Below are 14,508 nucleotides of genomic sequence, written 5' to 3'. Positions count from 1 at the left end.
GAAGTAGACAGTTACCTAATGTTAGTTCACTGTGTAGGTGTCCTGTAGACTCTTATATTGGCTGCATTTTTGACCGCTTCATATGACTTATCGAGACTTTGGATTTTATAAGAGTTGTTGCCAAATACTCTAATAATTTTTAAATGGTCCCACAAGCAATGGTGCGGATTTCGCGTAGAACTTGTTTGTAGGTTCCGACACGGTGGGTTTTCTCAATAATACGTACTCATTTAATCTGAGAGACCGGTGGAATTTTCTTCCTTGAACTCTTCTGTTTCGGGCTTTCATGATGATTCCGCCCCCTTCCATCTCTTCTATGATATTGCCTACCCTGGAGTGAAATTTTTCCGGTATCGGATAAGGCTTCTTCTTGAAAGATAGCCAATCTGTTACAAGAAGTGAGTACTTAAAATCGGGAATAAGACCTGGTTTGGAATCGAACAAGTTCTTGTATTTTAATAGCAAATTTTGAAGCTGGATCTGTACCTCTTCGGTACCCATGGTTTGTCTTGACTTGCCAGTGATCAGATCAAAGGGATGTGTATCATTCTCGCCTTCTTCGAATAATTTATCCATGGCCATTAGAATTTCTTTGGAAGCCTCATGGTCTTCGGTTTCCCTCGGAGATAAGGCGTTTGACTCCCCGCAATATGTGTATGGATCATTTACGTCTGAAGGATTAAATGTAGCGGTTTCAGATAAATCTGCCTTCTTAAAATGGATGGAATTTGACTGCATGTCAATCATAGCCTGGTACGACATTAAAAAATCAGCACCCAAAATAATGTTGAATTTAATGTTGGACATGGCTAGAAATACATGAGGAAATTTTGTCCTTCCAATCTCAACATCCAACAATGTCTGTTGTTTACACATGACAGACTTATCCGGTATAATGCCCTTAATTTTTACGTGAGATACAGGTATGACAGGTATATCATTTCTGTCCCTGAGATCTCTTAAAAATGCAGTATAAATGACGCTAATAATTGACCCAGTGTCAATGAGACATTTAATATGAACGTTACAGATTCGTGCTGAAATTATTGGTAAAGTCGATGGTGTTCCACTGCTTCGCTGACCAACTTCATCCAATAAATCATTGGGCTTAGTAGTCCATGAGTCGACCTGTACCACAATCCATTCAGGCTATCTTCCTTTATTGTACATGGAGTTTGTTTTCACGGCACCCTGGCTGTGTTCCTGACTCGAGTTGTTCTGTTGGCTTTCTCGAGCCTTAGCCTCTTGGTATTGAAGACTTTCTGTTCCCACGATATCAGGGTTGGTATGCTGGTTCTGGATAGCTCTTCTCCACCGTTCTTTCTCCTGAGTTGAACTTTGGAGGTCTTTAAGGTATTTTTTCCTTCTCCTCTTCTCGCCAATCCCTCCGTCCTCTTGACTGGAGGAAGTCCTGGTTTCTTCTCCAACTCCTTGGGTAATCTGTGTACGGTCGCTTCCTTCCATTTCGTCGTGAATATTCCCAGTTTCTGGCGGGCCTATTTTGATGTACAGGCGAGCGATCACGAGGTGATTTTGCACTCCGGGGTTACGTTGCCACATTCTCCGTTGGTTGATCGGTCTCGATTCCTCCTCCTTACTTGCGGTGGAAACTTGATGAACTTGAGGCTCTAGATTTCGCGCCTGACGAGCTGGTTCTTTGGACGTCATGTCCAGCTGTCTTAATAATGCCTCAGCCTGGATTGCTGTTTGTGTGTTCGAGGCTATCATAATCCTCTGCACATCAGCCGGTAGTTGTCGGACAATCACCTTGACCAGTTCGGATTCAGATGGTGGTGAATCCAGTTCTCTAAGCTTACGCAATTGACTAGCAAAGAAGTCTGCGTACTTAGTGGGCATCGACGACGCATACCTCCTGGCATATAGCTCCGTTTTAAGGTTGTGTTGTACGTCGCTATTCCAGTACTTTTCCAGGAATGCCTTCTTGAAACCTTCAAAGTCGTCGAATGAGAATCTAAATGCCACAAACCAGGTGTGCACTGAATTTTCTAGGAATCTTTCAGTGACTCTCTTTTGCCTTTCTGGTGGGATTTTCGCATAACGGAAGTAGTCCTGTAATTCATTGATAAAGCCTTTTGGTGTCACGGTGCCTCTGGCATTGTTGAATTTTTTTGGCTGGTCCTCGTGAAGTCGGATTATATTAACTATCTGCATCTGACCAGTTGTGTTTAATTGGGATGTGTTTACCGTCGGCTTTGAAGAAACGTCGATAGGATTAGCAGCGCTCTTTCCTAATGTTGCCAGTGGGGTTGATGCCTGAGCTGTGCCGGTTATGCGTTGCACCAGTAATGCTTGTTTTTCTAGCAACGAGTTGGTTATCGTGCTAGTATTTTCGTTTTGGATTTTTAGGAGGTGCATCTCATGTACTAGCTCCTTAATTCCGTCCGAGTATTCCTTTCGTATACCATCGGTATCAGTTTTAGAGTCGACCTTGACCTTGTGGATTTCATTAATCAAGGTGGCCTTAATGGATTTCATTTCGGATCGACTATCCTCAAGTGATTCGTAAAAGTAGTCCATCCGCTCTGAATTGACAGCCTGGGATGTCTTGATTTCATCAAGGATACCCTTTTCGACCTGTTTCAGGTTTTTGTTCAGTCCACTAAACTTCCTTGCCCATGCCAATTTAGTGGCTTTGAGGTCCTCGGCGTTATTGTCAATCTTTTCCTCAATGTTCTGGAATGATTGCTCAACTTCGCCCTTGTACTTGTCTATTCTGGTCAAAATGTCTTGTTGAACATTAGCCAACCGTTCACTAACTTCGTTGGACATGTCTGCCATGGATTTAGCTATGTTTTCGTTTACTTCCTTTTTCATACTTGCGAAATCGCTCTTGACTATTACGAGTTTGCTTTGCATTGAAGCTAACTTGCCATTAAAGAGCTTAATGTCCGCGCATATTTTTCCAAGACCTTCCTCAGTTTGGTGTTTAATGTCAGTAAGTTTTTCCTCTATAGCTTCCCCAAGAGATTTTTCCAAATTTATCTGAGCATCACTAAGATCACTAAGTCCCTTTTCTAGGATAATCTGCCTATTCGTAAGTGATTTCTCCAAATTAGCCTGACTGTTGCTGAGATCACAGAGTCCTTTCTCTAAGTAAGCCTGGCTATCATTAAGGGATTTTTCCAGGTTAGCCTGATTGTTGCTAAGATCACAGAGTCCTTTCTCTAATCTAGCTTGGCTCTCGTTAAGAGATTTTTCTAAGTTAGCTTGAATATCACTAAATCTCTTCTCTGAATTATTGTTAAGTCTCTCCTCCATCTCCAGTAACATCTGCCATAAGCCCTCCATAATAACAATAATTCATTAAATGGCTACTCTGGCTAGAGAAGGATTCCGATCGGGATGCGGGAATGTTAGGAATCGATCCCATCTAACAGCAAAGGCAATGATTTGTCGACACCATGAAAGTTCTGAATTTCACAAATATCGGTCATAATTATCTGCCTAATTTAAGTTAATTATATCATCGCAATAAATTCAAAATTTCTAATCACCCACAAGAATTTTATCTTAAACAAGATCCATATAAGTTAAATTTCACACGTACTTATGTTAGCCACAACAATTTGGACGAATAAATGTATCAGAGTCAGCCTAACTTAATTGGTCATCTGATCTTGTCAAAGTCATGAACACTGGACAGCACAAGATCATTTCTAAGCTTGGATAAGCCCATCATCGAGCCTCACGATGGAATTAGCCAATCTTAAAGGCCCCACGTTGGATTAAGCCATCTTAAATGCCCCCATTATTGCCAAGCTAAGCCCAGCCAGTGAGCGAGAGATCCGTTCCTGACTTTCCGTTTTTTTTTTTTTTTTTATTATTTTTTTTAGAGGCATTTAAGGGAAAAGGGGTGACGACCAAGCAAAAATAAATACATTTTAAAAACAACACTCTTACATTTATTAACACAAGCATTCAAAACACAAAAATATCCTTGCTGGATTTCTTACAGCAAACTTTCTTGATGTCTCATCCTCCGTTAGCGTTTTATAACCAAATGTACTTCTCGTCCTCCAGCATTACTGTTCTGGAATGAAAATTAACAAAAAAAATTAGGCCTTTACTGCCTTTAAAAATTAAAATATTTAACTGAAAGAGTCCAGAGACTTGATAAAGATTTGCACAAAATTAGTAGGCAGCTATCTCGCTTATTATTCCACAGAAAAATTTACTTAAGGTTCCATGAATTTATAGTAATCTCAACACGTGGTCAATGTTGAATTCTGATGAATTTCAGTATTTAAAGTGTATAACATTCATCAATAACACCAGTAGAAGCTTTAGTGAAAATCAAAATTATTTCCAAAATTTTATAATTAATCAATTATTATTAATAATCTCTAACCTTATCTGTATAGTATTTTTACTTTATCATCACACGATCGTGCTTATCAATTAGCGTATCTCACTAAATAATTCTCATAGCAATTATAATTCACATTTTCCTAATTAATTATTCTTCCAGTTAATTATTATTATTATTATTATTATTATTATTATTATTATTATTATTATTATTATTATTATTATTATTATTATTATTATTATTATTATTCATTATCACCTGAATTCAAGTTGATGATGCCATTGGCGAAATATGTAATTTCTATATTCGCATAGCGTTTAAGTATCAAGTCCATTTGAAAATATTGGAATTTGAATATGAATGTATTGAAAATTTTCTCATCCACGTGTGAGTTAATTGAAGATTAATTTACAAATCGCTTGTGTTTGCGGAAAAAATATCGAGATGATCTTTCACCTAAATCTTTAGAAATCGCAAATTAAATCCTAGTCTAGTCTTACTTGACACTAATCTTATCAAATTTTTCCTTAAGGTGCACTAAACAAGACATCATGGGGCAAACAACGTTGAACACAATCTGTGCCGTTGCCATAAATGCACGACCAGATCAAATCACATTAAACAACCGAAAAACACGGAAAATATTCATAATTATAACACACACACATCACATTCACACAAGGTAACACGTACTTTTTATATACACTATTTACACAGGATCCTGCACTTATAAATTTATTCATTATTTTAGCATGGTCACATCAATAGTTTTGGAGGATGAATTCGTACATGGAACTACTCTTTCTTCAATAGTGGCTAGTGATCGAAATTGGTGGTATCACTTGGATTGAAATATTCCTCAAATAATGATGGAGATTCATCTAAATTTCTGAAATTTATTTGACGATTCCAGTAAGAATCCATAATCGTGACCATCACATGGGTTACAAATTGCAAATGTCGCGTTTGTGAGCCTCAATCGCATGATTATTACTCCCAATTCGTGAAATATATATGCAACATGTGCTCCAATATGATAAACCCCGTTGTGCTCCCAAAGACACAACAACAAGTCATTCACCAATAATAAATTACTCAATTAACATCCCGCAGGACAGCCATATTCCAGGCGCATCGTGAACTTAGCACATTAAATCTCACATATAAGGACTCTAAGGTAATTTAAAGCTCACGACCGTTTAATTCCATTTTTAACCCGATCTTTACTTAATTTTATTATTATTATTCAAGTGTTTATTATACCTGTCAATCCTCATGAAATGTCGTGAAATTAGATGACTCGATCGTAAAGAATACAAGTGATCTCAAAATGACACTAGGTTCAATCCTATCTCACAAATTTTACACGTACCTCCAATCCAGATTAATTCCAATATCACAGGCAAATAAATGAAGTTTATCACGTGGTCAGTGATTTTTAGATCTGTCTAACTACTATGTATGGGAACTCACTCAAAGATAGACTACACATCTAATCTAATAGGTTTCAAATTTCAGTCACACACATGTAACTCGACTACCATGACACCTCAAGAAATAGAAAATGAAATACTTCTATCTACAACAAGAACTAATAGAGCTACGATTTAGAGAAGAAAGATCCTCTAGTTTTACAAAAGTGAGAAAGAAAATAAACATTTAAATGGTACTCAATCTTTAGATGTGGGTCGACCCCAGGTTGCGGTCAGTCATTCCGGCATTTCCCCGGTCAGTCACCTTCTCTGACCAGATGCGCCTCACATAGGTCATGGAGACACGGCAGTAGACGTCCCATGATGAAATTAAGATGCACGTTGTAGAGGAATAATCCATCTTGATGTACACAGCGAATCACTGGGATGAATTCCGTCACGTTCCAGAAGTGTAGGCTGTAACTAAGACAACAAATATTAAAACATGTTCACACACTCTGGATTACTAAATGTTCTCGTGGAGAAATAAACTTAACTTGGATCTCCTATGTTGAGATTCACTCCATAAGAGTTGCTAATAAACTTTCACTAATTTTAGCAGAGCGGATGTCTGCTTGCATGGCAGAGTTCTCCTTCCACGTGGTTACGATGAAAAGTAGCAACAGCAGAGTGACAGCAAAGTAGACCAGAATAGAGCAGATCAGAGTAGGGAGCGATTTACTTCGAACATGGCATTTTATAGTCTTGGCTCGGGAGGCGTGTACTTTTTAAAGACGATCATTGTTTCACGGGGTCTCTTATAATTGGCTACGACTGTTCTCGAAGTTTGCTCGCAGCACAAGTCGTCCGCGCGAGGCATGCTGGAAACACAGGCTTGTCACGTGATCTATCCCGCACCCAGTCGAAGACAGATCAATACATCGCCCTTAAACTAGTTTGGTGCCCACACACAGCTTTGCAAATGATGAATACAGCTCCTGGTGTACAATAAAACTTTTAATGTTGGGTCGTCGTAATATAGCTGAGGATGATACTGTATAGGCTTTTGGGCTTATGCCATGTCAAGAAAATAAGGTGAAATTCTTAACGTTTTGCAGAGAACTGTGCTCTGCGTCCTCAGAAGAAATCTCGACTGACCACGAGAAAGGCTTCTTAAACAGTGACACTTTGAATTTGGATGTTATAATAGAGGTGGAAATGGTACGTTCATTCGCAACCAGATGGCCCCCAGGATGTGGCACAATGCTAGCGTTCGAAGCGTAAGCTGACCGAACCATCACAATCAGACTAAGCGGTTCACATAACGTGTTTTGCATAACATATGACATAGACAGGCGTATGATATAGACACAAGCCTGTAATGAAACATCTGGCGACGAGGAACGTAGGCATTTGGAAAACACAGAGACAAAATAACAGTGAAGGGACAGGGAAGGGAACTACCTACGTAAATTCTTACTGGCTTTCAACCAGGTATTACTTAATTGATAGCCGGTGTTCCTGTTGAAATTGTTAGGATTTCTACGTATTTCCACAGCTTCCCGTATAATCCTGGACCTGTAGTGTCTAGTGTGGGTAAGAGCTCGAGCATCTTGGAACATGACATCATGACCCGACGATAGAGCGTTCTCAGCTATTGCCGATTTGTCTGGTTGAGATGAATATTACGTTCATGTTCTTTGATGCGGGTACCAATGGACCCGCATTTTTAGCTTATGTATACCTTACCGCACGTACAGGGAATTTCGTATACTCCAGGATGTAAAAGGGGAGACAATTTTTCCTTGGTTTTACTCAGACTGTGAGCAATTTTAGTGGTGGTGCCAAGCACGGTTTTATATTGTGTTTGCGGAGGACCTTGGCAGTTCGATCTGTGGTGTTGTGAATGTAAGGCAAGTAGGCAGTTCCCTTCACTTCTTCCTTTGTAAGCTTTGCTTGGTTGTTTCTCTGGGATGTAGGGCTTTATGAATCTGCAAATCGCTGTAACCATTACCCTTGAATGCGACATTGAGCGTGTCCATCTCCACCTGGATATGTGATGACTCACAAATTTGTCTCGCCCTCTTGGCGAGTGTCGTGAGAATGCCTTGTTTTTGTGCGGGATGGTGGTGAGAATCTGCATGAATATAGTGATTTGTATGGGTAGGCTTATGATAGATAGTATGTCCTAAGGAGCCGTCCAGTTTCTTTCTTTCTAGAACATCCAAGAAAGGAAGGCATTGGTCCGACTCCATCTCCATAGTGAATTTTATTGACGGATGTTGCTAATTTAGGTGGTTTAGAAATGGTTGAAGTTTCTCAGGACCTTCTGTCCAGACCACAAATGCATCATCAACATTCCTCCACCATATCATAGGCTTGACGGGCGCCGAAGCAATAGCCTCTTCTTCAAAATGCACTATAAAGAAATTAGCCACTACGGACGAAAGTGGACTTTCCATAGTCACTCCGTCCATCTGTTCGTAAAAATTCCCACCTCACAAGAAGTAGCTGGACGTCATGCAGTGGTAAAATAGCTTAGTAATGTCCTCAGGGAACAGGTGTTCAACTAGAGACATGACCGAGTCAATCGGCACTTTAGTGAACAAGGACTCCACTTCGAAACTCACCAAAAGTGCATTAGATTGAAGGGTTATGGTTGACAGTTTGTTGACGAATTACCGAGAGACCCTGACGTATGATTCAGTACTTCCTATGTGTGGCTGAAGTAATCTGCTTAGGTATTTAGCCAGAGCATACATAGGAGAACCTATCACACTAACAGTAGGTCAAAGGGGAACATCTTTTTTATGGATCTTGGGTAGTCCATATAATCTTGGTGGCACTGCATCCCCCGGGGACAGATGCTTACCGTCCTCTTTTGGAATCCCCGGGGAATTTTCATACGATACTAATTTCACCTATTTCATGTTCCAAGATATTACACTCAGGCTTTTGGCACAATCTGCCATTAAGACCAAGTTGTCACGATAGGCCAGACTGCTTACTACATTCTCACCTAACTGAATCCCTCCATACCACATAACCCGTTCAATAAATGGCTGCATTGTTGACTGTGGAATTAGATTTAATTTGCTGGCCAGTTGTTTGAGTGTACCTATCACACTAAAACATGCATAAAATTCTAACTAATGAACATAGTTCAGTCATATTTTTCATTCATGTTGCTGAAAGGTATGACTTACCCATACTCCATTCCTAGAAGGTCTGCTGGTTGTGATAGACCTCAAAACACTCCGGTAAGTGAAGAGTAACACCACACTTCCTGCACTGCCATGCACTTTAACTTCTTTTGCCGCTGCTCTGTCAAACAATACATCTCTGGGTGGAATTATTTTTCTTAGTCGGTGGAATATACATACGGAAATGAGCCCATACTTTTGCCTGCAATCTCAGTGGAATGTGTTTAGAGGAAGGATGTCCTCGAACCAAGTACTCTGGCAAGTTGGCTGTCTCAAGTAACAGCTCTACAAGGTATATTCTAAAGTCAGTGTAGCCTGACTTCTTCTTTCCCACCATCTTATGATACACATTGAATATACACCTATCAAGAAGGTAGAATATGATTTTCCTGTACTCCTTAGCTGTGCGTCGCTTGATGGGAAATAGAGCTGTCACCTGATCCTGTAAAGCCCCCCCACCCCCCTCCTCCAATCTCTTTCTGTTATTCAGTGGCACATTTCGGTTTACTAACCTCTTCTCTAGGAAGTTGGACTTTTGAGCTTTCCCATTCCAGTTACTTCAGGTGATTTATGCTTAGTGGAGAGAAAATTAACACCCTTGTTATCCTTCCACTTCACACACAAAATCCTATTAGCTGACCAGATTTGAGACCCACTGCGTTTGTTTCTTCTTTGAACTATTGGCTGGAATATCTCTCTTGTGTGTCCTAACTGTACCAATTACATTGGTTGACCTAAGATCTGAAGAAGAGTACCGGTTGTCCAAGTACAAAGTATGGCCTTTTATCAAATAGTGGTTCGCACATGTTTAGTACCACATTTGTGCTTGCAGGAAGATTAGGATCTGTCACATCATCACCTACATAAATTTTGAAGAAAGAGTGGTATGCAGAACTGGATTCACAAATTTTGTAAATTTTGAAACCGAATCATGAATGTTTGGACCTACTACATTGCACATAGGACAGGTGACCTCTGAATTTCATGAGGTTTTTTTCAAGAACTATATCCTCTGCAGGGAAATACAACTCAGAAGACTTCTTAGAGAAGTGCTGTAAAATAGGCCTAATTATCCTTAGTTTGTCACTTTGATCTGCATTCATATCATCAGTGAAATGTAAAAATTGTGAAATAAGTTTGAATCTGATGATGATGATGATGATGATGCTTGGTGTTTTAAGGGGCCTAACATCAAAGGTCATCGGCGCCAAGTTTGAATCTCTCCCGGCTCGTAGTTTCTCGGTAGATAGGTTTTACAGTCACTCTTCTTTTGCTCCACTTGTTTTGAATTTTACCTTTTTGCACTTGGCCCATGAGAATTAGAAATGCAAAATATGCCTTTATTTCATCTACAGATGTGTCAAACCATATATCATGTTTTCCTTTTGGAAGCACTCTGCTGTTTTGCAGCATAAGCATTTGTTTCACTTGAAATGATTTCAAACAGTGGATCCATATACTAAAAAAAAAAATCGCAAGTTCGGATGGTGGATCGGATTCAAACTTTCTTGTAACTATTTCTGAAACAGCTGTATCTGCAAAATGGGCATATAACAGGATTATTGTCTTTATTCTCTCATTTCCAATCACTATGGTCTTTTTGCGTCACAGGTCATGTGCATTTATAAGGATTTGGCACGCTAATTTCATTCTTACTTTCTTCAGTGCTCTCCACATTTGAGTCACTTTCACTGTTGCTATCACTACCCTCAAATTCTGATTCATCCAGGAGATAGTGGGTTCGAGTCCCACTGTCAGCAGCCCTGAAGATGGTTTTCCGTGATTTCCCATTTTCACACCAGGCAAATGATGGGGTTGTACCTTAATTAAGGCCATGGCCACTTCCTTCCCACTCCTGGGCCTTTCCTATCCCATCGTCGCCGTAAGACCTATCTGTGTTGGTGCAATGTAAAGCCAATTCTAAAAAAGGTATTTTACCTTGAGTGTAGTGAAACTTTCTTATGCTGCACAACGTGTCAAATTGTTCACAGGTACAATTTTCACTGAGTGAACAGTAAAATTAAGTTGAAAATGATCTACATTGAAAGAATATTAGTAACAGATTTGAAATCAGACATTTATCTCTGCCTAATGCATTACGTAATTTTGCTGAGAAAGAAAGGTCACTCTTGACATGTCATGTGAAAGACTTTGGATGTCAAAGGAGAAGGGGACGAGACTATCTTATACTGTTTCTTATCTTTGTGAAGGCAAGATATGTCTTGGTTTATTTGAACAGAATATATTTAAATTGCTGACAAATCTTTTGAATTCCAGATTTGAACCTTAAAGATTTTGAAATGTCATATGAGGAAAAGCAAAATTTTATTAGGATTTCTTTGGATGTCTTGTGTGCATGGTTTTTTAATGACTTGTATGATAATTTTGTTTATACATTTTAAATTTCATAATTAGTCATGCATTATACCTCTTTCAGACTGGCAAAGTTGTGATGTTCCACTGAGTACCACAGGGAGCTGTGAACACCAGCTACCTCATACACTTGTATCTGGGTATGTACTAGGCCAAATTCAATTTGTGCTTATAAATAATATTAATTACTTTTACATTTCTGAGTGTGAGTTATGAATTGTTGTTGTTGTTGTTGTTGTTGTTGTTGTTGATGATGATGATGATGATGATGATGATGATGATGATGATGAAATGAAACAGGCTGGGTTAATAGCCCTGTTAATTTTTGTTGTGATGTGCAGGTGTTTGCATCGTTGTTTACATCCAGTATTTGTAGGAAACTCTTGTCGTGAGAAAGGCATTAGATGGAGGAAGACATTTAAGTATGGCTATAATCAATTTCATATCAGATGTCATTTATAATCAATTAGGCACAATGTACTACTATTCATGCCATGAGCATTCCTGTCAGAAATATGGCACCTGAATAGTAATAATTTAATGTAACAGTTATGAGTAAAATACATGTTTTCATATTAAAAGTTTAAAATATGTGTAAAAAGTTTTTCCTCTCAGACATTGCATTTATATACACTAACAAACACTGATCAAGCAGACTATGAAGATATGACTTACATTGTATATCACATCTACATACCTTTAAGTAAGTACAACAGAACAAAGAACACATATTTTCATACAAATCCAGGCTCTTAGTAATTAACAAGCGAGTTGTTCTGTATTACTTAAATTAGTCTGCTGTAAAGCATAATGTTGTTCATTTCATGGAAGTGTCTCCTGAGACTGCCAAGTGACTTCCAAAAATCAGTTTGTCTGATTATTTTGCTAAAGAGGAGAAACACCTCATCACATGTCGGGTTCCATGGCTAAATGGTTAGCTTGCTGGCCTTTGGCCCAGAGGGTCCCGGGATCGATTCCCGGCTGGGTCGGAGATTTTAACCTTAAATGGTTAATTCCTTTGGTTTGGGTACTGGGTGTTTGTGCTGTCCCCAACATCCCTGCAACTCACACACGATACATGACACTACCCTCCACCACAATAACATGCAGTTACCTACACATGGCAGATGCCGCCCACCCTCATCAGAGGGTCTGCCTTACAAGGGCTGCACCCGGCTAGAAATAGCCACACGAAATTAATTAATTACCTGATCACATTAAGCATTATCAGATTTTCTGGCAGAGACCTTCTCATATGGGGCAAAGTTCACCAAATCACATTCTGAGCTATATTATGATGTTATATGCTGAAATGAACTTATTTAACTTTATAGTGAGATAATGCCCTTTCTGTTTTGAAACTTTAAGATATTTCCCTTGGAATTTTTTTTAATCGACCTATTAATCTAACAAATAAAATTATAGGAAACTGATGTAGAACTGCTGTAAGCTTTCATGGCCACTTCTGGGCTATCAGGCTGTGATTCCATTTTGATCAGTGACTAGGACAATCCCCTCTACGGTAGACCTGTGGATCAACAGATAGCCCAACTCTAGGAGTACTTCATTGATGTTCCTTATTTTTTGTTTTCTTTCTTCTTTCCTTCTCTCTCTCATGGAAGGATTATGAGTGAAGACTTCAAATAGTGAGACAAACCAGCCATGAAAGCAGCCCATCACATGCCTATTGAATGCTGTCTCAAGGATCAAGTGAAACAATGTTTGTTGAAATTGTGATACAGTATATAAATATGGTAAGAAGGTGTCGAATGGGGTGGTTCTTTTGTCAGGAACATAATTGCTATTTGCTTTACGTTGCACCGATACAGATAGGTCTTATGGTGATGATGGGGTAGCAAAGACCTAGGAGTGGGAAGGAAGCGGTCGTGGCCTTAATTAAGGTACAGTCCCAGCATTTGCCTGGTGTGAAAATGGGAAACCACGGAAAACCATCTTCAGGGCTACTGACAGTGGGGTTCGTACCCACTATCTCCCAGATGCAAGCTCACAGCTGTGCGACCCTAACTGCACGGCCAACTCGCCCGGTGGAACATAATTGAATCTGTCAGTGGAGAAAGAATCTTCCATATTCCCTCTGATTTGTGTTAATAGAGGCTGGTTACCCAATAATAATAATAATAATAATAATAATAATAATAATGGCGTGTGGCCTTCGGGGATGCCTAGTGCAGGTCTTTCGAGATGACGCCCTATACCACTGAATTCCCTATTAAATGTGTAGGTTCCAGTTAGGAGGAGGATGAACAAGGTTCTTGAAACACGTAGGGCATTTAGTGATATAAATAAAACAAATTTTAATAGTATTGACTAAGTGGAACTTGCTTATTTAACAGTGATTTCATTGATGGATGGATTTAAGTAACTGTGGACCATAAAGAAATAAAACCATAATGGATAAAATAATAAATGATGCCCTATAGTTGACCTGTGCATTTGTTATGATGGGTCCCTACCTAAGATGAATTCTAATGCTGAAGGTGGCACAAACATCCAGCCCCCGAACCAGAAGAATTAACCTTCGAAGGTTACAATCCCTGACCCAACCAGGAATAAAACCCGAAACTCCTTGGATTGAAGGCCTGCATCCTAACTGTTTAGCTCTGGAGCTGGACAATACTCGTGCTCTCACCCCTATGTGGTGGCAGCTCTTTTAAGACACACTCCCTATGGAGGTGAGCTGTATGTTCCATTTTAACCTTGTACCAGTCCTCCTGCCGTTCTTAAATCGCTGGCAGTACCAGAAATCAAACCCGGGCCCTCCGGTGATCGCAGCTAATAGTGCTAACAGCTGCGCCACGAAGGCAGACGTTGCATAGTTGAACTTATTCTTAAAGCAATAATCACCACCATCAGCCCATAAAAACATTATATTTGTAATTATGAAATAGATTTAAATGATTAAAAATGTTGTAACATTTTTTTATAGCAGTGTCGGTTACAAATCAATGGGTTAAATGAAAAGGTGAAGTAAGCGTGGCATAGTGGGTGGCACAGGGTATACTGTGAGCACACAGCATGATTGTTACAATTCTTATTTGATTTTTCACCTAATTCAATTATTGTCTCTAGAAAGACATTTTATTACAATACCTACACTAACAGGGACATGTTTCGCTCGTTATATCGAGCATCTTCAGCCTCATTTGAACAAATATCACAAGGTTAAGTG

At 39.3% G+C, this 14,508-nt stretch overlaps 1 protein-coding gene across 1 annotated transcript in view; it reads left to right on the top strand.

Moving 5' to 3' along the window:
- LOC136864642 (maternal protein tudor) overlaps window positions 1-14,508 on the top strand; it is a 356,675-nt gene that overhangs the window by 81,053 nt on the left and 261,114 nt on the right. Inside the window, exon 2 of the mRNA XM_067141905.2 lies at window positions 11,383-11,458. Coding sequence (XP_066998006.2) covers window positions 11,383-11,458 — 76 coding nt within the window. The remainder of the gene's footprint in view (window positions 1-11,382; window positions 11,459-14,508) is intronic.

Source organism: Anabrus simplex, chromosome 2 (genome assembly GCF_040414725.1).
Source record: "Anabrus simplex isolate iqAnaSimp1 chromosome 2, ASM4041472v1, whole genome shotgun sequence".
Taxonomy (NCBI): Eukaryota; Metazoa; Arthropoda; class Insecta; order Orthoptera; family Tettigoniidae; genus Anabrus; species Anabrus simplex.
The sequence above is the reverse complement of the archived record's forward strand: the minus strand, read 5'-3'. Positions and strand labels throughout refer to the sequence as shown.